This window comes from Bombina bombina, chromosome 5 (genome assembly GCF_027579735.1).
Source record: "Bombina bombina isolate aBomBom1 chromosome 5, aBomBom1.pri, whole genome shotgun sequence".
NCBI lineage: Eukaryota > Metazoa > Chordata > Amphibia > Anura > Bombinatoridae > Bombina > Bombina bombina.
Window position 1 is genome coordinate 877,252,151 of NC_069503.1, and position 26,186 is coordinate 877,278,336.

Genomic DNA, 26,186 nt, shown 5'->3' on the forward strand with positions numbered 1-26,186 from the left:
CACGCTAATATGGCGCCAATTACATCAGGGACGCCCATAGCGATTACCTTGCAGGACATGGCTGCAATCATGAATAATACCCTGTCAGAGGTATTATCTAGATTGCCTGAATTAAGAGGCAAGCGCGATAGCTCTGGGGTTAGGAGAGATACAGAGCGCGCAGATGCTGTTAGAGCCATGTCTGATACTGCGTCACAGTATGCAGAACATGAGGACGGAGAGCTTCAATCTGTGGGTGACATCTCTGACTCGGGGAAACCTGATTCAGAGATTTCTAATTTTAAATTTAAGATTGAGAACCTCCGTGTATTGCTTGGGGAGGTATTAGCTGCTCTGAATGACTGTAACACAGTTGCAATTCCAGAGAAATTGTGTAGGCTGGATAGATACTATGCGGTGCCGGTGTGTACTGACTTTTTTCCTATACCTAAAAGGCTTACAGAAATTATTAGCAAGGAGTGGGATAGACCCGGTGTGCCCTTTTCCCCACCTCCTATATTTAGAAAAATGTTTCCAATAGACGCCACTACACGGGACTTATGGCAGACGGTCCCTAAGGTGGAGGGAGCAGTCTCTACTTTAGCAAAGCGTACCACTATCCCGGTTGAGGACAGTTGTACTTTTTCAGATCCAATGGATAAAAAATTGGAGGGTTACCTTAAGAAAATGTTTATTCAACAAGGTTTTATTTTACAGCCCCTTGCATGCATTGCGCCTGTCACTGCTGCGGCGGCATTCTGGTTTGAGGCCCTGGAAGAGGCCATCCAGACAGCTCCATTGAATGAAATTATTGACAAGCTTAGAACGCTTAAGCTAGCTAACTCATTTGTTTCTGATGCCATTGTTCATTTGACTAAACTAACGGCTAAGAATTCCGGATTCGCCATCCAGGCGCGTAGGGCACTATGGCTTAAATCCTGGTCGGCTGACGTGACTTCAAAGTCTAAATTACTCAACATTCCTTTCAAGGGGCAGACCTTATTCGGGCCTGGCTTGAAGGAAATTATTGCTGACATTACTGGAGGCAAGGGTCATACCCTTCCTCAGGACAGGGCCAAATCAAAGGCCAAACAGTCTAATTTTCATGCCTTTCGAAGTTTCAAGGCAGGAGCAGCATCAACTTCCTCCGCTTCAAAACAAGAGGGAACTGTTGCTCATTCCAGACAGGCCTGGAAACCTAACCAGTCCTGGAACAAGGGCAAGCAGGCCAGAAAGCCTGCTGCTGCCCCCAAGACAGCATAAAGGAACGGCCCCCTATCCGGAAACGGATCTAGTGGGGGGCAGACTTTCTCTCTTCGCCCAGGCGTGGGCAAGAGATGTTCAGGATCCCTGGGCGTTGGAGATCATATCTCAGGGATATCTTCTGGACTTCAAAGCTTCTCCTCCACAAGGGAGATTTCATCTTTCAAGGTTATCAGCAAACCAGATAAAGAAAGAGGCATTCCTAAGCTGTGTGCAAGACCTCCTAGTAATGGGAGTGATCCATCCAGTTCAGCGGACGGAACAAGGACAGGGATTTTATTCAAATCTGTTTGTGGTTCCCAAGAAAGAGGGAACCTTCAGACCAATCTTGGATCTAAAGATCTTAAACAAATTCCTCAGAGTTCCATCATTCAAAATGGAAACTATTCGGACCATCCTACCCATGATCCAAGAGGGTCAGTACATGACCACAGTGGACTTAAAGGATGCCTACCTTCACATACCGATTCACAAAGATCATCATCGGTTCCTAAGGTTTGCCTTTCTAGACAGGCATTACCAATTTGTAGCTCTTCCCTTCGGGTTGGCCACTGCCCCGAGAATTTTTACAAAGGTTCTGGGCTCACTTCTGGCGGTTCTAAGACCGCGAGGCATAGCGGTGGCTCCGTATCTAGACGACATCCTGATACAGGCGTCAAGCTTTCAAATTGCCAAGTCTCATACAGAGATAGTTCTGGCATTTCTGAGGTCGCATGGGTGGAAAGTGAACGTGGAAAAGAGTTCTCTATCACCACTCACAAGAGTCTCCTTCCTAGGGACTCTTATAAATTCTGTAGAGATGAAAATTTACCTGACGGAGTCCAGGTTATCAAAACTTCTAAATGCTTGCCGTGTCCTTCATTCCATTCCACGCCCGTCAGTGGCTCAGTGCATGGAAGTAATCGGCTTAATGGTAGCGGCAATGGACATAGTGCCATTTGCGCGCCTGCATCTCAGACTGCTGCAATTATGCATGCTAAGTCAGTGGAATGGGGATTACTCAGATTTGTCCCCTCTACTAAATCTGGATCAAGAGACCAGAGATTCTCTTCTCTGGTGGCTTTCTCGGGTCCATCTGTCCAAGGGTATGACCTTTTGCAGGCCAGATTGGACGATTGTAACAACAGATGCCAGCCTTCTAGGTTGGGGCGCAGTCTGGAACTCCCTGAAGGCTCAGGGATCGTGGACTCAGGAGGAGAAACTCCTCCCAATAAATATTCTGGAGTTAAGAGCAATATTCAATGCTCTTCTAGCTTGGCCTCAGTTAGCAACACTGAGGTTCATCAGATTTCAGTCGGACAACATCACGACTGTGGCTTACATCAACCATCAAGGGGGAACCAGGAGTTCCCTAGCGATGTTAGAAGTCTCAAAGATAATTCGCTGGGCAGAGTCTCACTCTTGCCACCTGTCAGCAATCCACATCCCAGGCGTAGAGAACTGGGAGGCGGATTTTCTAAGTCGTCAGACTTTTCATCCGGGGGAGTGGGAACTCCATCCGGAGGTGTTTGCTCAACTGGTCCATCGTTGGGGCAAACCAGAACTGGATCTCATGGCGTCTCGCCAGAACGCCAAGCTTCCTTGTTACGGATCCAGGTCCAGGGACCCGGGAGCAACGCTGATAGATGCTCTAGCAGCTCCTTGGTTCTTCAACCTAGCCTATGTGTTTCCACAGTTTCCTCTGCTCCCTCGACTGATTGCCAAAATCAAACAGGAGAGAGCATCGGTGATTCTGATAGCGCCTGCGTGGCCACGCAGGACCTGGTATGCAGACCTAGTGGACATGTCATCTCTTCCACCATGGACTCTGCCTCTGAGGCAGGACCTTCTAATACAAGGTCCTTTCAATCATCCAAATCTAATTTCTCTGAGACTGACTGCATGGAGATTGAACGCTTGATTCTATCAAGGCGTGGCTTCTCCGAGTCAGTCATTGATACCTTAATACAGGCTCGGAAGCCTGTCACCAGGAAAATCTACCATAAGATATGGCGTAAATATCTTTATTGGTGTGAATCCAAGAGTTACTCATGGAGTAAGGTTAGGATTCTTAGGATATTGTCCTTTCTCCAAGAGGGTTTGGACAAAGGCTTATCAGCTAGTTCTTTAAAAGGACAGATCTCTGCTCTGTCTATTCTTTTGCACAAGCGTCTGGCAGAAGTTCCAGATGTCCAGGCATTTTGTCAGGCTTTGGTTAGGATTAAGCCTGTGTTTAAAACTGTTGCTCCCCCGTGGAGCTTAAACATGGTTCTTAAAGTTCTTCAGGGAGTTCCGTTTGAACCCCTTCATTCCATTGATATTAAACTTTTATCTTGGAAAGTTCTGTTTTTGATGGCTATTTCCTCGGCTCGAAGAGTCTCTGAGTTATCTGCCTTACATTGTGATTCTCCTTATCTGATTTTTCATTCAGACAAGGTAGTTCTGCGTACCAAACCTGGGTTTTTACCTAAGGTGGTTTCTAACAGGAATATCAATCAAGAGATTGTTGTTCCATCATTGTGTCCTAATCCTTCTTCAAAGAAGGAACGTCTTTTGCATAATCTGGACGTAGTCCATGCCTTGAAGTTTTACTTACAGGCTACCAAAGATTTTCGTCAAACATCTGCCCTGTTTGTCGTTTACTCTGGACAGAGGAGAGGTCAAAAAGCTTCGGCAACCTCTCTCTCCTTTTGGCTTCGGAGCATAATACGCTTAGCCTATGAGACTGCTGGACAGCAGCCCCCTGAAAGGATTACAGCTCATTCTACTAGAGCTGTGGCTTCCACCTGGGCCTTTAAAAATGAGGCCTCTGTTGAACAGATTTGCAAGGCTGCGACTTGGTCTTCGCTTCACACCTTTTCAAAATTTTACAAATTTTACACTTTTGCTTCTTCGGAGGCTGTTTTTGGGAGAAAGGTTCTACAGGCAGTGGTTCCTTCCGTTTAAGTTCCTGCCTTGTCCCTCCCATCATCCATGTACTTTAGCTTTGGTATTGGTATCCCACAAGTAATGGATGATCCGTGGACTGGATACACTTAACAAGAGAAAACATAATTTATGCTTACCTGATAAATTTATTTCTCTTGTAGTGTATCCAGTCCACGGCCCGCCCTGTCCATTTAAGGCAGGTCTAAATTTTAATTAAACTACAGTCACCACTGCACCCTATGGTTTCTCCTTTCTCGTCTTGTTTCGGTCGAATGACTGGATATGGCAGTGAGGGGAGGAGCTATATAGCAGCTCTGCTGTGGGTGATCCTCTTGCAACTTCCTGTTGGGAAGGAGAATATCTCACAAGTAATGGATGATCCGTGGACTGGATACACTACAAGAGAAATAAATTTATCAGGTAAGCATAAATTATGTTTTTTTAGCGCTGCTAAATAAACCCCATTTTTTCTTCTTATCCACCATTTAGCTCTCTTTGAGGGAAGAAATTTTTTAGCAGCAGGAATCCACCTTTAGGCGCTCCTATCACACTACACAAAAATACATGTATACTTCGACCAGGAATTAATAGACACACATGGAAATTATAACTGTTCAATGTTTATTGTTATTAGTTTATTTTATTATAAAAGGAAGGAAAAATTGTGAAGATGCAAGGCCCTCAATGTTGGGAACTTTATTTGTTCATCTTTCAGAAGAGCCCTACAGTCAGCACCCTATTGAACTTCTTATGGACTCACTTATTTAAGCCATGTATGGACTCTATACCTCACATGGGAACAATGCCTTTATTCTTTATTTTGCAATTGATTATCGCATTTCTTTTGATACATGTATGTTTTAAACAGAAATAAACAATTTTTTCTTTTAAAAAAAAAAAAAAGTTATATTTTACTTATTTTCAGCCCTTATACCCAAACCACAATATTGTTATTAACCTTTACTCAAGTACAAGTGTGCTAAATGATGCTTCTTTTCTGTACCTCTTTACTAATCTGTTTCAGTCTTCACTGATCTGTCAAAGACAAATTCATAGTCATGGAACCTTGTATGAACCCCTGAAAAGACACACTGGTCGGAGGAGTTTATGAGCTTTTTGGAAGATTTATTTTCTAACCATGGCTCTGAAGCAACTGAAGTGCCATCTAAGTGCCAGATGAAAAGAGGAAGCCGTAACCAGAATGTCATCCAAGTAAGGAATTACAGAAATTCCTTGAGCTAGAACTACAGATACAAGAGCTCCCAATACTTTTGTAAACACTATGGATGGTAGCTGTATTCAGATCGAAAGGGAGGGCCGCAAACTGATAATGCTTCTCTAGAAAAGCAAATCTAAGGAACTTGACACGATCCCTGTGAAAAGTGATTTGCAAAGTGCAAATTGTCTTCATCTTGAAAGTAGCAACTTTCAGAAAAGTACCCTCTTTCTTTGGTACTATAAAGAGAATAAAACCCCTGATTGAATTCTGAAGTTGGAACAGGAGCAATCACTCCTATTAATTCCAGATCTCTCACACAAGCCAAAAAAAGCATTGGCCTTTAAAGGATTTCAAGGCTCTAAAGAAACTGAAAGCATCCACCTCAAGAAGGCCTTGAACAAAAGCTTACTTAATACCCCAAGGAAATAATTTGCAATACTCAGGGATCCTGCCATCAAGAAAGCAAAGGAAAATGATGGAAGATCACGGGAAGTGTGAGGGATTTAAAGCTCTGGTGTGTTTGTGCATATTTTGCCTACTCCTAGTTGTCATGACTAGTGAACTTCTCCCCATCTGATGATAGAAATTAAAGTTTTTGGATTCATTTCTGATCAAAGTGTGAACATTTAATACTAAATAATATTTAACATTAGTTAACAGTAGTTTAAATAGAAAATGTGTTAACTTCTTTGCCTACCTGCAATGCTGGAACATAGGCTTTCATATCCAGCATGACAATATCATGAGGTAAAGACAAGACGAAAGTCAAACAAGATGCCAGCAACTCATCCTTAAACTGCTTCATTTTTGCGGATACCTGAAAACAGCAGAAATATATATATTACAACCAAAGAATACATTTGTCAAAATATTATGTAAAAGATACAAATAGAGCGTTAAAGTGACATTTAAATGGGTAAAAATTGAATGTCAAAAAGCATGGTTCTAGCTGATTTTTTTCATGGTTATATTCCAAAATGTGCCCAAACATCAATTCAGTATCTCAGTATTTTGCCCAACTTATGTTTATGTTTAAGACTATTCTAGCATTGTCATAGGTTTCGGTTTTCCACCCTGTAAATAATTCCCATCACACTCAATTTCTGGGTAGAATAAAGTGGGCTAACATACAAAAGTTAACTCAAATACCTACAAACTCTCCACGAAACAAGACTAAAGTGCTAAATAATTATCAAGACCCAAAAAGTTATTAATATTAATCAATTTTGCAAGTTTAATGTATCTCTGCACTGCAAATAAATGCTACTCATCTCTCTTGTCGTTATAGTTAGCTTTTTTTTCTGAGAGAAAGAGAGTTTACAGAAAGCTCAACATGAATTAAAATTAAACTAAAACACAAACTGACTGCCTTTAAACATTCATAGTGCAGATCTGCAGGAAGATGAACTGCTGTTAAGTTCTTCACATATTTTTGAGCCCAAGAAAACAATGGGCTGAAATCTTGCTGTCCATGAGTGTCTTCATCAATTCTACTTTGATCACCGCAGACTATCTTCCTTATACAGCCTGACCTTGCAAGTTGTACCCTAGTCAAATTTGCTAAAATATTAAAACTGGTATATAAGGGAAAGTATATCTGTAACACTAAAGCCACCAATCTAGATATTGTTTTTAACAACAAGGAAAGGAAAATATATTAGCCTAAAAATCTCTTGCTCCAATTCTGCAGTAATTACTACAGCAATGGATGCATTAGCCACCTTGCCCTTTTGACTATGTGGATGGTAAGTGCCATATTTCATAAAAATGTTCATCCATGTATTCCATATAGAATATTGGATTTATTTCTAAAGCAATTCTGAGGAACATGAACTGGCATACTAGACTTAAACGTAGAAGCATATTTTTTGCATTTCATAACAGTGTCAATATCATGATCTACATACAAAGTATCCCATTTAGATTAAGAATGATTAAAAAATGATCAGTTTTTAGCCACATAAGAGCCCATTTTTAAAAATTGTATCTGTCTGCGTGCAGCGATAGAAAGGCATCTGTCAACTGCATTTAACACTGCACAAGCAAGTGCTTGTGAAGTCCTTCCCCCTGTTCTCGCAAAACCTAGGAGGTGCTGAGCTTAAGAAGCAGCAGCATTTAAGTGAGCCTCCACCACAAGGGCTGTGAAGCTGCATTTGAAGCATCACAAATGGAGACCATAATCTGTATTGTGTCTAATGCATCTAGTTCAAAGTTACTTATCATGTAAAGCAGTTGATTATCACAAATACCATTTTTGTTCCTGCACTGTAGTCATTCTGGGCTCAGGGATGCAAAAAAAAAAAAAAATACAAACCAAGTAAATGTAAGGTTAAATAAAATACCCAGCCTTCTGAGGCCAGACTGAGGCACTTATCTATCAAATTTTTGAGTCCAGATTAGCCTGGTCATCTGGGGTTTGGAAAGACTCTTCCATCTGGTAATGAAGAAACATAATTTATATCTTACCTGTTAAATTAATTCCTATCATGGTGGTGAAAGTCCACAATCTGTTAAGTATGGGATATTACATTCCTACCAAGAGGAGGCAAAGTTGCCCAAACCTCAAAACCCTATAAACCCCCCACCACCACCACAACACACATACCTCCAATTTATGAATAGCCAATTGATGAGGTGTTTAAAAGGAGTAAAAGCCAATAATGAGGAGCAGGAAAAAAGATGTGCTTTAAACTAAAAAACTAACGCCAAATGGGTGGGGACATCTAGTAGAGTGAGCTGTAATTCTCTGAAGCGGAGGAGTGCACCAGACTGAGCTATTATGGTACATCTTGTAATTACAGCTCAGTTCCAGCTAGAGGAAATGCAGCTAGTCTGCTTAAGATGGGAATATACCCGCTGAAACATCTGTCAGGAATCCATTGGGTGTAAAAACTTAAATTATGCTTACCTGATAATTTCCTTTTCTTCTGACGGGGAGAGTAGAGTCCACAGCTGCAATCATTACTTTTGGGAATTCAGAACCTGGCCACCAGGAGGAGGCAAAGACACCTCAGCCAAAGGCTTAAATACCTCCAACCACTTCCCTCATCCCCCAGTCATTCTTCCAAGGGAACAAGGAATAGTAGAAGAAATATCAGGGTGAAAAAGGTGCCACAAGAATAAAATAAATGGCCGCCCCATATAAAAACATGGGCGGGGAGCTGTGGACTCTCCCCGTCAGAAGAAAAGAAAATTATCAGGTAAGCATAATTTAAGTTTTTCTTCTTAAACGGGTCTTAAACGGGGAGAGTCCACAGCTGCATTCATTATTTTTGGGAAAACAATACCAAAGCTATAGAGGACACAAAAAGCAAAAAAAAGGGGCGGGTAGACGAGGCGGCCCATTCGGAGGGCACCACAGCCTGAAATTACACAAACACCTGACAAAAAACAACTGCTTCATCAGAAACAGAAGGATAAAACCTGAAAGGACCAGGTAACTGCCCATCATGTAAAACCAGCAAGGCCCTAGATAGAGACCGCTCAGAATCAGTAGATTCCACCGAGCACAAAGCCTTGGAGGAGACAAGCCCCACTTGAACTTACCCCTGACCCGAAGGAAGGGGACCTCCACATACCCCCTGATAAAGAAGAACTCAACAGAGATCTAAAGACCAACAAGCTAGAGTAAAAAGAACCCTAGCCGAATTCCAAGCGCAAACCAAAGTTGCAATAGTACAAAAACACATAGAAAACGAACTCCAACGACCGAACAAAGAGAAGGGAGGAAAAAAAACAAACCCTACCCTTATCTGAACGGAAGTCTAAGGGACCATGTAACGTCCCAACCCTGGAAACCTAGAAAGACAAGGTAGACCCCATCTCTCACACAGCGTGCATCCGCCGTATGAAAGAGCGACAGAGGGATAAAAACCACCCCCGGGAACCGCCTAAAAAAAGCACCATAAATCTTATCATGCTCCAGATGACAACTACAGCTCCCTCTACAACAGAAGTCTAGCAGACTCCAGCCGTTAACACTAGCCAACCAAGCTAGGAACTGCACCAGGACTCCCACAAAGGAAAAATTCCAAAGGAGTGCAGAGACCCACTCCTTCCCAAGAAAAAACAAGGAAGTAGGAGAGCATCCAAAACCAGCAGAGAAAGTCCCCTGCTGAGGAAGGAAACACTGTGAAACCTCCCAGTTAAGGAGGGATCACAAGATCCAAGTAAGATACGCGGTCAAGGCTCAACCAAGCAGACAAACCTCTGACCCCCTCACCGAGGCAACGGACTCAGCACCAAAGCGACTGACAAAGTCCGAAAGCAAGAAAAAAAAACATTCCCCGGACCACCCAGATCCTTAGTAAGGAAAATGGAGGGGAGCTAAATTGAACGGTACCAATGGATAGAGCAAACTCCACCATTTGCTAACAAGACTGGTATACTAACCAACTAAGCTATGAAAGAACATAATACGAGCTCAGGTTCGAGGACCCCAACACAGATCCTTACCCTACAAAAGGGGACACTCCCAGGCAAAAACATAATTTATGTAAGAACTTACCTGATAAATTCATTTCTTTCATATTAACAAGAGTCCATGAGCTAGTGACGTATGGGATATACATTCCTACCAGGAGGGGCAAAGTTTCCCAAACCTTAAAATGCCTATAAATACACCCCTCACCACACCCACAAATCAGTTTAACGAATAGCCAAGAAGTGGGGTGATAAGAAAAAAAGTGCGAAGCATATAAAATAAGGAATTGGAATAATTGTGCTTTATACAAAAAAATCACAACCACCACAAAAAAGGGTGGGCCTCATGGACTCTTGTTAATATGAAAGAAATGAATTTATCAGGTAAGTTCTTACATAAATTATGTTTTCTTTCATGTAATTAACAAGAGTCCATGAGCTAGTGACGTATGGGATAATGACTACCCAAGATGTGGATCTTTCCACACAAGAGTCACTAGAGAGGGAGGGATAAAATAAAGACAGCCAATTCCTGCTGAAAATAATCCACACCCAAAATAAAGTTTAACAAAAAACATAAGCAGAAGATTCAAACTGAAACCGCTGCCTGAAGAACTTTTCTACCAAAAACTGCTTCAGAAGAAGAAAATACATCAAAATGGTAGAATTTAGTAAAAGTATGCAAAGAGGACCAAGTTGCTGCTTTGCAGATCTGGTCAACCGAAGCTTCATTCCTAAACGCCCAGGAAGTAGATACTGACCTAGTAGAATGAGCTGTAATTCTTTGAGGCGGAATTTTACCCGACTCAACATAGGCAAGATGAATTAAAGATTTCAACCAAGATGCCAAAGAAATGGCAGAAGCTTTCTGGCCTTTCCTAGAACCGGAAAAGATAACAAATAGACTAGAAGTCTTACGGAAAGATTTCGTAGCTTCAACATAATATTTCAAAGCTCTAACAACATCCAAAGAATGCAATGATTTCTCCTTAGAATTCTTAGGATTAGGACATAATGAAGGAACCACAATTTCTCTACTAATGTTGGAATTCACAACTTTAGGTAAAAATTCAAAAGAAGTTCGCAACACCGCCTTATCCTGATGAAAAATCAGAAAAGGAGACTCACACGAAAGAGCAGATAATTCAGAAACTCTTCTAGCAGAAGAGATGGCCAAAAGGAACAAAACTTTCCAAGAAAGTAATTTAATGTCCAATGAATGCATAGGTTCAAACGGAGGAGCTTGAAGAGCTCCCAGAACCAAATTCAAACTCCAAGGAGGAGAAATTGACTTAATGACAGGTTTTATACGAACCAAAGCTTGTACAAAACAATGAATATCAGGAAGAATAGCAATCTTTCTGTGAAAAAGAACAGAAAGAGCGGAGATTTGTCCTTTCAAAGAACTTGCGGACAAACCCTTATCTAAACCATCCTGAAGAAACTGTAAAATTCTCGGTATTCTAAAAGAATGCCAAGAAAAATGATGAGAAAGACACCAAGAAATATAAGTCTTCCAGACTCTATAATATATCTCTCGAGATACAGATTTACGAGCCTGTAACATAGTATTAATCACGGAGTCAGAGAAACCTCTATGACCAAGAATCAAGCGTTCAATCTCCATACCTTTAAATTTAAGGATTTCAGATCCGGATGGAAAAAAGGACCTTGTGACAGAAGGTCTGGTCTTAACGGAAGAGTCCATGGCTGGCAAGATGCCATCCGGACAAGATCCGCATACCAAAACCTGTGAGGCCATGCCGGAGCTATTAGCAGAACAAACGAGCATTCCCTCAGAATCTTGGAGATTACTCTTGGAAGAAGAACTAGAGGCGGAAAGATATAGGCAGGATGATACTTCCAAGGAAGTGATAATGCATCCACTGCCTCCGCCTGAGGATCCCGGGATCTGGACAGATACCTGGGAAGTTTCTTGTTTAGATGAGAGGCCATCAGATCTATCTCTGGAAGCCCCCACAATTGAACAATCTGAAGAAATACCTCTGGGTGAAGAGACCATTCGCCCGGATGCAACGTTTGGCGACTGAGATAATCCGCTTCCCAATTGTCTACACCTGGGATATGAACCGCAGAGATTAGACAGGAGCTGGATTCCGCCCAAACCAAAATTCGAGATACTTCTTTCATAGCCAGAGGACTGTGAGTCCCTCCTTGATGATTGATGTATGCCACAGTTGTGACATTGTCTGTCTGAAAACAAATGAACGATTCTCTCTTCAGAAGAGGCCAAAACTGAAGAGCTCTGAAAACTGCACGGAGTTCCAAGATATTGATCGGTAATCTCACCTCCTGAGATTCCCAAACTCCTTGTGCCGTCAGAGATCCCCACACAGCTCCCCAACCTGTGAGACTTGCATCTGTTGAAATTACAGTCCAGGTCGGAAGAACAAAAGAAGCCCCCTGAATTAAACGATGGTGATCTGTCCACCACGTTAGAGAGTGCCGAACAATCGGTTTTAAAGATATTAATTGATATATCTTCGTGTAATCCCTGCACCATTGGTTCAGCATACAGAGCTGAAGAGGTCGCATGTGAAAACGAGCAAAGGGGATCGCGTCCGATGCAGCAGTCATAAGACCTAGAATTTCCATGCATAAGGCTACCGAAGGGAATGATTGAGACTGAAGGTTTCGACAGGCTGTAATCAATTTTAGACGTCTCTTGTCTGTTAAAGACAAAGTCATGGACACTGAATCTATCTGGAAACCCAGAAAGGTTACCCTTGTTTGAGGAATCAAAGAACTTTTTGGTAAATTGATCCTCCAACCATGATCTTGAAGAAACAACACAAGTCGATTCGTATGAGACTCTGCTAAATGTAAAGACGGAGCAAGTACCAAGATATCGTCCAAATAAGGAAATACCACAATACCCTGTTCTCTGATTACAGACAGAAGGGCACCGAGAATCTTTGTGAAAATTCTTGGAGCTGTAGCAAGGCCAAACGGTAGAGCCACAAATTGGTAATGCTTGTCTAGAAAAGAGAATCTCAGGAACTGATAATGATCTGGATGAATTGGAATATGCAGATATGCATCCTGTAAATCTATTGTGGACATATAATTCCCTTGCTGAACAAAAGGCAATATAGTCCTTACAGTTACCATCTTGAACGTTGGTATCCTTACATAACGATTCAATAATTTTAGATCCAGAACTGGTCTGAAGGAATTCTCCTTCTTTGGTACAATGAAGAGATTTGAATAAAACCCCATCCCCTGTTCCGGAACTGGAACTGGCATAATTACTCCAGCCAACTCTAGATCTGAAACACAATTCAGAAATGCTTGAGCTTTCACTGGATTTACTGGGACATGGGAAAGAAAAAATCTCTTTGCAGGAGGTCTCATCTTGAAACCAATTCTGTACCCTTCTGAAACAATGTTCTGAATCCAAAGATTGTGAACAGAATTGATCCAAATTTCTTTGAAAAAACGTAACCTGCCCCCTACCAGCTGAACTGGAATGAGGGCCGTACCTTCATGTGAACTTAGAAGCAGGCTTTGCCTTTCTAGCAGGCTTGGATTTATTCCAGACTGGAGATGGTTTCCAAACTGAAACTGCTCCTGAGGACGAAGGATCAGGCTTTTGTTCTTTGTTGAAACGAAAGGAACGAAAACGATTGTTAGCCCTGTTTTTACCTTTAGACTTTTTATCCTGTGGTAAAAAAGTTCCTTTCCCACCAGTAACAGTTGAAATAATAGAATCCAACTGAGAACCAAATAATTTGTTTCCCTGGAAAGAAATGGAAAGTAGAGTTGATTTAGAAGCCATATCAGCATTCCAAGTCTTAAGCCATAAAGCTCTTCTGGCTAAGATAGCCAGAGACATAAATCTAACATCAACTCTAATAATATCAAAAATGGCATCACAGATGAAATTATTAGCATGCTGGAGAAGAATAATAATATCATGAGAATCACGATTTGTTACTTGTTGCGCTAGAGTTTCCAACCAAAAAGTTGAAGCTGCAGCAACATCAGCCAATGATATAGCAGGTCTAAGAAGATTACCTGAACATAGATAAGCTTTTCTTAGAAAAGATTCAATTTTTCTATCTAAAGGATCTTTAAACGAGGTACCATCTGACGTAGGAATGGTAGTACGTTTAGCAAGGGTAGAAATAGCCCCATCAACTTTAGGGATTTTGTCCCAAAATTCTAACCTGTCAGGCGGAACAGGATATAATTGCTTAAAACGTTTAGAAGGAGTAAATGAATTACCCAATTTATCCCATTCCTTAGCAATTACTGCAGAAATAGCATTAGGAACAGGAAAGACTTCTGGAATAACCGCAGGAGCTTTAAAAACCTTATCCAAACGTATAGAATTAGTATCAAGAGGACTAGAATCCTCTATTTCTAAAGCAATTAGTACTTCTTTAAGTAAAGAGCGAATAAATTCCATCTTAAATAAATATGAAAATTTATCAGCATCAATCTCTGAGACAGAATCCTCTGAACCAGAAGAGTCCAAAGAATCAGAATGATGGTGTTCATTTAAAAATTCATCTGTAGAGAGAGAAGATTTAAAAGACTTTTTACGTTTACTAGAAGGAGAAATAACAGACAAAGCCTTCTTTATGGATTCAGAAACAAAATCTCTTATGTTATCAGGAACATTCTGCACCTTAGATGTTGAGGGAACTGCAACAGGCAATGGTACATCACTAAAGGAAATATTATCTGCTTTAACAAGTTTGTCATGACAATTATTACAAACAACAGCTGGAGGAATAGCTACCAAAAGTTTACAGCTGATACACTTAGCTTTGGTAGATCCAGCAGGCAGTGGTTTTCCTGTAGTATCTTCTGGCTCAGATGCAACGTGAGACATCTTGCAATATGTAAGAGAAAAAACAACATATAAAGCAAAATAGATCAAATTCCTTATAAGACAGTTTCAGGAATGGGAAAAAAATGCCAAACATCAAGCTTCTAGCAACCAGAAGCAAATGAAAAATGAGACTGAAATAATGTGGAGACAAAAGCGACGCCCATATTTTTTGGCGCCAAATAAGACGCCCACATTATTTGGCGCCTAAATGCTTTTGGCGCCAAAAATGACGCCACATCCGGAACGCCGACATTTTTGGCGCAAAATAACGTCAAAAATGACGCAACTTCCGGCGACACGTATGACGCCGGAAACGGAAAAGAATTTTTGCGCCAAAAAAGTCCGCGCCAAGAATGACACAATAAAATGAAGCATTTTCAGCCCCCGCGAGCCTAACAGCCCACAGGGAAAAAAGTCAAATTTTTGAGGTAAGAAAAAATATGATAATTTAAAGCATAATCCCAAATATGAAACTGACTGTCTGGAAATAAGGAAAGTTGAACATTCTGAGTCAAGGCAAATAAATGTTTGAATACATATATTTAGAACTTTATAAATAAAGTGCCCAACCATAGCTTAGAGTGTCACAGAAAATAAGACTTACTTACCCCAGGACACTCATCTACATGTTTGTAGAAAGCCAAACCAGTACTGAAACGAGAATCAGTAGAGGAAATGGTAAATATAAGAGTATATCGTCGATCTGAAAAGGGAGGTAAGAGATGAATCTCTACGACCGATAACAGAGAACCTTATGAAATAGACCCCGTAGAAGGAGATCACTGCATTCAATAGGCAATACTCTCCTCACATCCCTCTGACATTCACTGCACGCTGAGAGGAAAACCGGGCTCCAACTTGCTGCGGAGCGCATATCAACGTAGAATCTAGCACAAACTTACTTCACCACCTCCCTTGGAGGCAAAGTTTGTAAAACTGATTTGTGGGTGTGGTGAGGGGTGTATTTATAGGCATTTTAAGGTTTGGGAAACTTTGCCCCTCCTGGTAGGAATGTATATCCCATACGTCACTAGCTCATGGACTCTTGTTAATTACATGAAAGAAATAGGGACTACACTAAAACAACAGTGATGGCACGATACCAGAAACCAACCCTTCATAACATCCTGTACGCAAGGTAGGTGGGAACCCACTGAATAAAGGAAGACCTCCGGGGAACTAGGTGGATACTGTGGTATGCCCCAATCTCCCTAGGGGGAGAAGAAAGCCAAATATAACCGCTAACCCGTCCACAGGCATGGAGTGTGCAGCAGCAGACAGATGGCAAAGGCAATACTGATTGTAGATGAGCCATCCGGCTGCAACAGCCGTCCCAGAAGAAAGACAAACAGCCATCAAGCACACATTTATTGTGCAAATAGCTGCAAAAGATTGTGACTGCAATCTCCCGCTTGCTAGGCAGCTAAACTGCCCATCCGGCTGTTTCCAAGTCTCCGATAAGAGAAAAGCCCCGGAAAGGGCAAGTGGAAGTCTCAGAACCGGAAGGACTATACTGCCCAAAACCCATCTAAGAGATTCAGTGAGATATCCAAGACAAGACATGTCCGGGAAACCAGAGCCGGCTACAAGGTAGTAACCCTTGAGGAACCATAGGGATACCTCATACAGAGAACCTATACCCAAGGAGATGCAACAACAGCCACATCCAAAGGTCCTTGGACACTGGACGTTCACAAAGCATCCCAGAGACTGAGAGCACATCTCCTAAAGGCTCGAGGGACAACACCCAGAGTTAGAGCTCAAAACTAGATATCCAGTTTGAGAAGATAAAATAGTCTCCAAACAATCCCTTCCGGATCAACCTCCCGGAAACCCCCACAGCTCAAGGAAAATGATGAACGAGCCTCACAATTACTTTTGAGCGACAGATAAAACCGACACATCTTAAGTAAGGGCAGCTCCAGGAAAAAAAAAGGAGACAAACACATTCTCCAGAGTCCCAAAACATGGGAGCAGATGAGAAATAGTAGGGGGATGAAAAAGGCCGTAAATGCCTGAACTTCCCGAACAGATGACCCCCAAACCAGCCCAGAGAAGGGGAAAAAAGAAGCCTAAGACACCTCAACCCCATAAGGAAGAGTTACCGTCATCAAGGCCTCATAAAATACATTCAATAAGAATACCATAGAGGAGATAAAAATCACCCCAACCTGGTACCCCAGATGTCCAAGGAGTAATCTAAATCTCCAGTCCCATAGGGAATAGAAAACCCTAGCTCCGAGGCCAAAGGACCTCCGGAACCCACAGAGTAATCTTTAGCAGGATCAACTTCTGGAACCCGCCAACAATCAGGCACAGGACAATAAGGATTGAGTACAATCTCTCAGATGCCCCACCCAAAAGAAGAAACGAGAACCAGCCTGACATCTAGGAATGAAAGGCCTCCTCTACCATGTTTTAGCCCTGCAAGGAGCAAAGCCTCAAAAAAGTTTTGAAAATTTATGGATGATCCTCTCCACAGAAACCTTAGTAAAGGCGAAAGCTTTAATCGATCTGAAGAGAAACCAGAGTATAACGAACTCCTCATCCGAGTGAGCAACTCACCACCCAACCAGGACAGCCAGTTATACCAGCACCACGTGGATGATATAGACTTTAAGGAACAGAAATTAGTGCCCGACCAGGACCAGCCTGCTACATAGGGCACTCGGAACTGACCCAGACCACCGAAAAATCGAAACACCAATAGGAATCAACAAAAGGAACTACAGGTAGCCCTCAGTTTACGCCGGGGTTAGGTTCCAGAAGGAATGGTTGTAAATCGAAACCGTTGTAAATTGAAACCCAGTTTATAATGTAAGTCAATGGGAAGTGAGGGAGTTAGGTTCCAGGCCCATCTCAAAATTGACATAAGTAACACCTAATACATTATTTTTAAAGCTTTGAAATGAAGACTTTAAATGCTAACCAGCATTATAAACCTAATAATATAGATTGTATCATCATCAAACTAAGTTTAATGAACAAAAACATTTGCTAAACCGCACCGATTAAAATTATCACACAAACACAGACAGTATTATCATCAATCTAAGTTTAATGAACAAAAACAAAATAATCACACAACAGACTGTATCATCATCAAACTAAATTTAATGAAGAAAAACGTTTTTTTACTTGCATTTTTCTGCAGCTAAGGGAAGTGGCTGCTAGATCTTGTTCCTTTAAAAACGGCTCCATTGCTCAGGTCTGGTTATACACTGATTTCAGCCTGCCTGTGTTTAATCACACAACAGACTGTATCATCATCAAACTAAGTTTAATGAACAAAAACGTTTTTTACTTGCCTTTTTCTGCAAACAGTTCTCTGCATTGAGTCTGCAGCTAAGGGAAGTGGCTTCTAGATCTTGTTCCGTTGAAAGCTGATCCATTGATCATGTCTGGCTTGCTTTTCTTTGTATGTGTTTGCTGCAACACAAGCGGACAGCTCCACCTACTGGCCATTTTAATGTATGCATGTGCTAATGCTTTCAATAGCAGTCAACGGCGCAAATTGAACCGTCGTAAACCGAGGGCCACCTGTATAGACATAACAATGTACTAACACCTTAACATGCAACTTCCACGGAAGTGCCCAAGCGTCAACAAAATCGCTAGTATCAAATTCCAGAGAAGAAATGTTTCCCAACGGAAAAATTATGAGACATGAGCTTCTCAAAAAGAAATAAAATACATCCTAACCGGATCAAAGAAAAAGAGGGCAGCACCCGCAGGTGAACGCCTAAGAAGAATGGGCACACTAACATAACTTGGATAGAAATTATGTAGGGGGGGGGGGGGGGAATGGCACTTTACACCCCCAATGGCTGGGACACTCACCACCTCCTGTGACCAAGAAAACTAGCGAAACAGTCTCTCTCCGTCGCCACGCGGTCAGGAATACGGAAATGGAGAGCAGAACGTGACAACGCCTAGTCACAAGGTACACTGTGCAGGTCAGAGAAAAGTGCGCCAAGGCCACAAGAGCCGCGCAGCCTGATAAAAAAGGCCGTTATGATCCGATATAGCCACGAGCCCAAGCGTCACTACACATTAGCAAACTGAATCACATAACAAATATGATTAAAGTCCCCCCTGTTCAATAACCCCCATCAGGAGATATTAACCCTTGATTCCATAAAGATAAGAGTCCCACTGAGACACTGACTTCTTCGTTTACATTACACACATGAGAGTAAAATGAAACAATCTTACCAGAATAAATGCCGTGGAACAGGAATATGGTCCTTCAAGTGTGACCGATAGTAGCCTCGCTTCTGACATGGACTTGAGTGAAGAAAGCAGGCAGCAAAGGAGCTGTTAACATGAGTCGGGATTGTTTCACAGAAAGACACTAACATTCATCCATGCTCTCACTGAGAGGCTGACAGGATTACTTAAAACTCCAGTCCCATTTCGAAGAGTACTACCCTCCATAAGAGACTATCTTTAATCTTCCGACACTTCTCTGCCAACCTCCTATGACGAAAGGCAAAGAATGACTGGAGGATGAGGGAAGTGGGGGAGCTATTTAAGGCTTTGGCTGGGGTGTCTTTGCCTCCTCCTGGTGGCCATGTTCTGAATTCCCAAAAGTAATGACTACCTGATAAATGACTTTCTCTTGCGGTGTATCCAGTCCACGGATTCATCCTTTACTTGTGGGATATTCTCATTCCATACAGGAAGTGGCAAAGAGAGCACACAGCAGAGCTGTCCATATAGCTCCCCCTCTAGCTCCACCCCCCAGTCATTCGACCAAAGGTTAGGAAGAAAAAGGAGAAACCATAGGGTGCAGTGGTGACTGTAGTTTTAACAAAAAAATTTTTACCTGACTTAAATGCCAGGGCGGGCCGTGAACTGGATACACCGCAAGAGAAAGTAATTTATCAGGTAAGCATAAATTCTGTTTTCTCTTGCAAGGTGTATCCAGTCCACGGATTCATCCTTTACTTGTGTGATACCAATACCAAAGCTTTAGGACACGGATGAAGGGAGGGAACAAGACAGGTACCTTAAACGGAAGGCACCACTGCTTGCAAAACCTTTCTCCCAAAAATAGCCTCTGAATTAGCAAAAGTATCGAATTTGTAAAATTTGGCAAAAGTATGCAGTGAAGACCAAGTCGCTGCCTTACAAATCTGTTCAACAGAAGCCTCATTTTTGAAAGCCCATGTGGAAGCCACTGCTCTGGTAGAATGAGCAGTAATTCTTTCAGGAGGCTGCTGGCCAGCAGTCTCATAGGCCAAATGGATGATGCTTTTCAGCCAAAAGGAAAGAGAGGTAGCAGTCGCTTTCTGACCTCTCCTCTTACCAGAATAGAAACAAAGAAGATGTTTGTCTGAAATCCTTAGTTGCTTGTAAATAGAACTTTAAAGCACGAACTACATCAAGATTGTGTAATAGACGTTCCTTCTTCGAAGATGGATTAGGACACAGAGAAGGAACAACTATTTCCTGGTTAATATTCTTGTTAGAAACAACTTTAGGAAGAAAACCAGGCTTGGTACGCAAAACTACCTTAACTGCGTGGAACACCAGGTAAGGTGAATCACACTGTAAGGCAGATAATTCTGAAACTCTTCTAGCAGAAGAGATAGCTATCAAAAACAAAACTTTCCAAGATAACAACTTAATGTCTATGGAATGTAAAGGTTCAAACGGAACCCCTTGAAGAACTGAAAGAACTAGATTCAAACTCCATGGCGGAGCCACAGGTTTATAGACAGGCTTGATTCTGACTAAAGCCTGAGCAAACGCTTGAACGTCTGGTACCTCTGCCAGACGCTTGTGTAACAGGATAGACAAAGCAGATATTTGTCCTTTTAAGGAACTAGCTGACAATCCTTTCTCCAATCCTTCTTGGAGAAAGGACAATATCCTGGGAATCCTAATCTTACTCCATGAGTAACCCTTGGATTCACCCCAACAAAGATATTTCCGCCATATCTTATGGTAGATTTTCCTGGTGACAGGCTTTCTAGCCTGAATCAGAGTATCTATAACTGACTCAGAGAACCCCCGCTTTGATAGAATTAAGCGTTCAATCTCCAAGCAGTCAGACGTAGAGAATTCTAACACCACATTCACTTTACCCTCCCGTAGAGAGACCCTAGTGCTTAGAGCCGGAAAAGAGAATGACTGGGGGGTGGAGCTAGAGGGGGAGCTATATGGACAGCTTTGCTGTGTGCTCTCTTTGCCACTTCCTGTAGGGAATGAGAATATCCCACAAGTAAAGGATGAATCTGTGGACTGGATACACCTTGCAAGAGAAATACAGGTCTTCATTTATGTCAGTATATTTTTGTTATAGACATCATGTTGTCTTTAAGGTATGAGTAAGGTGGGAAGGGTTTTATGGCCTTTTGGAGTTTGGAAAACTTTGCCTCCTCCTGGTAGGAATGTATATCCAATGCGTAACAGGTCATAGACTCTCGCCACCTATATGAAAAAAAACAAATTTTAACACGGTTTAAGAACATAATTTATGTAAGAACTTACCTGATAAATATATATAAAGATTATACAACTGCACTTCCATGTTGTGTAAAATGGTTCTTCCAGCAGGACTACATAATTTTATTTCATGTGAGTGGCAAGAGTCCATGAGCTAGTGACATATGGGATATACATTCCTACCAGGATGGGGCAAAGTTTCCCAAACCTCAAAATGCCTATAAATACACCTCCCATCTCACTCATACCTTAGTTTAACATTTAGCCAAGAAGTGAGGAACTGGAAAAAATAATGTGCTTTATACAAAAAAATCATAACCACAAAAAAAGGGTGGGTCTCATGGACTTTTGCCACTATTAAAGAAATTAATTTATCAGGTAAGTTCTTACATAAATTATGTTTTCTTTCATGTAAATGGTAAGAGTCCATGAGCTAGTGACATATGGGATATAATACCCAAGATGTGGAAGTCCATGAGGCAATACTCCATTCACATCCCTCAGACAAACACTGTACTTTGAGAGTAATTGGGCTTCAAAATGCTTAGAAGCGCCTTTCACAAAAGAAATCAAGCACATCTTGCTTCACAATCTTCCAATGAAGGCAAAGTTTGTAAAACTAAGGTATGATTGAGGTGGTAGGTGTATTTTTAGGCATTTTGAGGTTTGGGAAACTTTGCCCCCTCCTGGTAGGAAAAGATATCCCATATGTCACTAGCTCATGGACTCTTGCCACTCACATGAAATAAAATTATGTAGTCCTGCTGGAAGAACCATTTTACACAACATGGAAGTGCAGTTGTATAATCTTTATATATATATTTTTTTTTTAAATATTTTTTTTTTTTTCGTAAAGGGACAGCATACACCAATTTGCATATAACTGCATGTAATAGACACTACTATAATAAAGAATATGCACAGATACGGATCTAAAAATACAGTATAAAACCTTTTAAAAACTTACTAAGAAGCTCCCAGTTTAGTACTTTTGATGAGGTTGTCTGGGACACCCACTGAAAGGGGCTGGGTAAACAAAAAGAGCAGACACTCCCCGTCTCCCCCCTTCCCTGTATATGAAAAAACAGGAGCCTGCAGGAGTCTGTAATGCGTGTATACATTGGTCACTGTGGGGCTTAGTTAGGAGTCTGAAAATCAGCACAATGTTCTTAAAAAATAAGCAAAACTATATTTTTTTTTATAAAAACACTACTAGGATGGGCTATATAAATGGATCATCTACAAAACCTTTATGCAAATAAAAATCTAGTGTACAATGTCCCTTTAAGTCTTAGCAGAAGAAGAGAAGGAATATAGAATGAGTAGATTATTCATTTCTTCCAAGAGAAGGGCTGAAGCGTATAATATATTTTGCTCTGCAATTTCTCTTTGTCTTCTTTTCGCTAGTTTTTTTTGTGTGTGTTGTACTGTATAAAAATAATTATGATATACATGGCGGTGTACATGCATGTTATGTATAATATTTATGGAAATTAAACAGAAATTTAAAAAAAATAGAATAACATACACCTCTACCATGCACACAAGGGGAAAATAACTCAGTTTAAAAGCACTGAAAACTATATCCAGAAACTGCAATGTAAGAAGTTAGGCTTCTTCCACAACTAGTGGAATAGTACTATTTACAAAAGTTCCATAGAAGCTTCGTTTTTGAAAGCCCAATAAGAGGCTATGGCTCTGGTGGAATGAGCCTTAATCCTCTCTGGAGGTTGTTACCCAGAGGAAATGTGGATCACACTCCTCAACCAAAGAGCTAGAATAGGGGCAGACGCCCTCTGACCTCTATACTTCCCAGAAAAATGAACAAATAAAGCGGAAGACTTCCGAAAGTCTTTACTCGCTTCCAAGTAAAACTTAAGAGCGCAAACCACATCCAGATTATGCAGCAAGCGCTCCTTGTCTGAAGAAGGCTTCGGACACAGGGAAGGAACATAAATTTCCTGATTAATTTTCTTAGTAGATACAACCTTGGGAAGGAATCCCAACTTAGTACGAAGAACAGCCTTATCAGCATGAAAAATTAGATAAGGAGAATCAAACTGTAAAGCAGAGAGTTCAGATACTCTCCAAGCAGAATACATAGCCAACAAGAACAACATTTCCAAGACAAAAGTTTAATGTTAAGGGAATGCATCGGCTCAAACGGACGTCGTAAAACCTTAAAGGGACAGTCTACACCAGAATTGTTATTGTTTTAAAAGATAGATAATCCCTTTTTTACCCATTCCCCAGTTTTGCATAACCAACACAGTTATATTTATATATTTTTTACCTCTGTGATTATTTTGTATCTGAGCCTCTGCAAACTGCCCCTTTTTTAAGTTCTTTTGACAGACTTGCAGTTTACCCAATCAGTGATAGCTCCCAGGTAATTTCATGTGCATGAGCACAGTGTTATCTATATGAAATTCATGAACTAACACCCTCTAGTGGTGAAAAACCTGTTAAAATGCATTCTTAAGAGGCGGCCTTCAAGGTCTAAGAAATTAGCATATGAACCTCCTAGGTTAAGCTTTCAACTAAGAATACCAAGAGAACAAAGCAAAATTGGTGATAAAAGTAAATTGGAAAATTGTTTAAAATGACATGCCCTATCTGAATCATGAAAGTTTATTTTGGACTAGACTGTCCCTTTAAGAACAAGATTAAGGCTCCAAGGAGGAGCAATCACCTTGAAAACCGATCTAATTCTGAACAAGGCCTGACAAAAAGACTGAACGTCCGGCACATCTGCCAGACATTTGTGTAAAAGGACTGATAAGGCCGAAATTTGACCCTTCAGGGTCCTAACAGACAAACCTTTCTCCAGACCCTCCTGAAGAAAGGACAATATTCTTGGAATCCTAACCTTACTCCAAAAATATCCCTTAGCTTCACACCAAAAAAGACATTTCCTGCATATCTTATGGTAAATCCTTCTAGTGACCGGCTTACAAGCCTGGATCAGTGTCTCAATCACTGACTCTGAAAAACCCAGTTTAGATAGAATCAAGCATTCAATCTCCAAGCAGTCAGCTTCAGAGAAACAAGATTTGGATGAAGAAAAGGCCCCTGAAGAATAAGGTCCTTCCACAGGGGAAGCTTCCACGGAGGTAGAGTTGACATCTCCACTAAGTTTGCATACCAGATTCTACAAGGCCAAGCCGGAGCAATTAGAATCACAATGCTTGTTCCGGTCTTATGCGAGCAATCACCCGAGACAGGAGAGCAAACAGAGGAAACAGATAAGCCAAATGGAAGTCCCACGGAACTACCAGGGCGTCTATCAGAAAGGCCTGGGGATCCCTGGATCTGGAACCGTACATTGGAAGCTTTGCATTTTGGCGGGACGCCATGAGATCCAGCTCCGGCATCCTCCATCTGCATATCAGTTTGGAGAACACTTCCGGATGGAGTTCCCATTCCCCCGGATGGAAAGTCTGCCTGCTTAGAAAATCCGCTTCCCAGTTGTCTACTCCCGGAATGTGGATGGCTTACAGACAACAACAGTGGTCTTCCGCCCACTGAATGATCCGAGACACCTCCCTCATAGCTAGGGAACTTCGCGTTCCCCCCTGATGGTTGATGTACGCTACTGATGTTATGTTGTCTGATTGGAATCTGATGAACTGGTTCGAGGCCAACTGAGGCCAGGCTAACCGCGCATTGTAAATTGCTCTCAACTCCAGGATGTTGATCGGTAGTTTGGACTCCTCCTGAGTCCAAAGACCCTGAGCTTTGAGGAATTTCCAGACTGCCCCCCAACCCACCAGGCTGGCGTCTGTAGTCACTATCATCCAAGATGGTCTCCGAAAGCAAGTGTCCCGGGACAGTTGCTCCCGAGAAAGCCACCAATGGAGAGAGTCCTTTGTCTTCTGATCCAACACTATCTATGGAGAAAGATCCAGATAATCTCCATTCCACTGATTGAGCATGCATAACTGTAAGGCTCTCAGATGAAAACGAGCAAATGGCACGATGTCCATGGCTGCCACCATCAGTCCAATTACTTCCATACACTGAGCAACTGAAGGACGAGGTGTCTCCTGAAGGACTAGACAAGCCGATAGGAGCTTGACTGTTCTGGTCTCCGTCAGGAATATCTTCATCAGGACAGAGTCTATGATCATTCCTAAGAATACAACTCTTGTTGCTGGAACCAGAGAACTCTTTTCCACATTTATCTTCCACCCATGAGAATGGAGGAAGGACAGTAACATCTCCGTGTGAGATGCTGCCTTTGGAAAGGAAAGAGCCTGAATTAAATTGTCGTCCAAATAGGGGGCCACTGCTATCCCCCTTGACCGGACCACCGCTAGAAGGGCCCCTAGAACCTTCGAGAATATTCTGGGAGCTGAGGCCAGGCTGAAAGGCAAAGCCACAAACTGAAAGTGACGATCCAGAAATGCAAACCTCAGAAATTTGTGATGATCCCTGTGGATGAGAACATGTAAGTAAGCGTCCTTCAAATCTATGGTCGCCATATACTGACCGTCTTGGATCAAAGGAAGAATTGTCCGAACGGCTTCCATCTTGAATGACGGAACCTTGAGAAATTTGTTGAGACATTTTACATCTAGATTCGGGCGTAAGGTTCCCTCTTTTTTGGAAACCACGAAAAGGTTTGAGTAAAAACCCAGACCCTGTTCCAACTTTGGAACCGGAACAATCACCCCCATGGCCGAGAGGTCTTCGATACACCTCAAGAACGCCTCTCTCTTTATCTGGTCTGCAGATAGTCTGGAAAGGTGAAACCTGCCCCTGGGGGGACAACCCTTGAATTCTAACCTGTAGCCCTGTGACACAATTTCCACCGCCCATGGGTCTGGAACGTACCTTAACCAGACCTGAGCGAACTGAGAAAGTCTGCCCCCCACTAGATCAAGGCCTGGATCGGGGGCAACCCCTTAATGCAGACATAGAGTTGGTAGCAGGCTTCTTGGCCTGCTTACCCTTACTCCAGGACTGAGTCGGTTTCTAGGCTGGCTTGTTATTATCCTGTTTAGACGAAAATGAGGAGGACTTTCCTCTAAAGTTGCGAAAGGAACGAAAATTCCTCTGGCATCCCTTCGGTTTGCTCCT

The 26,186-nt window shown here is 41.9% G+C and overlaps 1 protein-coding gene and 1 non-coding gene across 2 annotated transcripts in view; both read right to left on the minus strand.

Moving 5' to 3' along the window:
* PRKDC (protein kinase, DNA-activated, catalytic subunit) overlaps positions 1-26,186 on the minus strand; it is a 2,064,551-nt gene that overhangs the window by 1,614,472 nt on the left and 423,893 nt on the right. The window contains 1 exon segment of the mRNA XM_053715028.1: positions 6,066-6,185. Coding sequence (XP_053571003.1) covers positions 6,066-6,185 — 120 coding nt within the window.
* Positions 17,072-17,185, minus strand: LOC128661871 (U5 spliceosomal RNA). Its single transcript, XR_008402651.1, has one exon. It is a non-coding gene; the product is annotated as a U5 spliceosomal RNA (small nuclear RNA).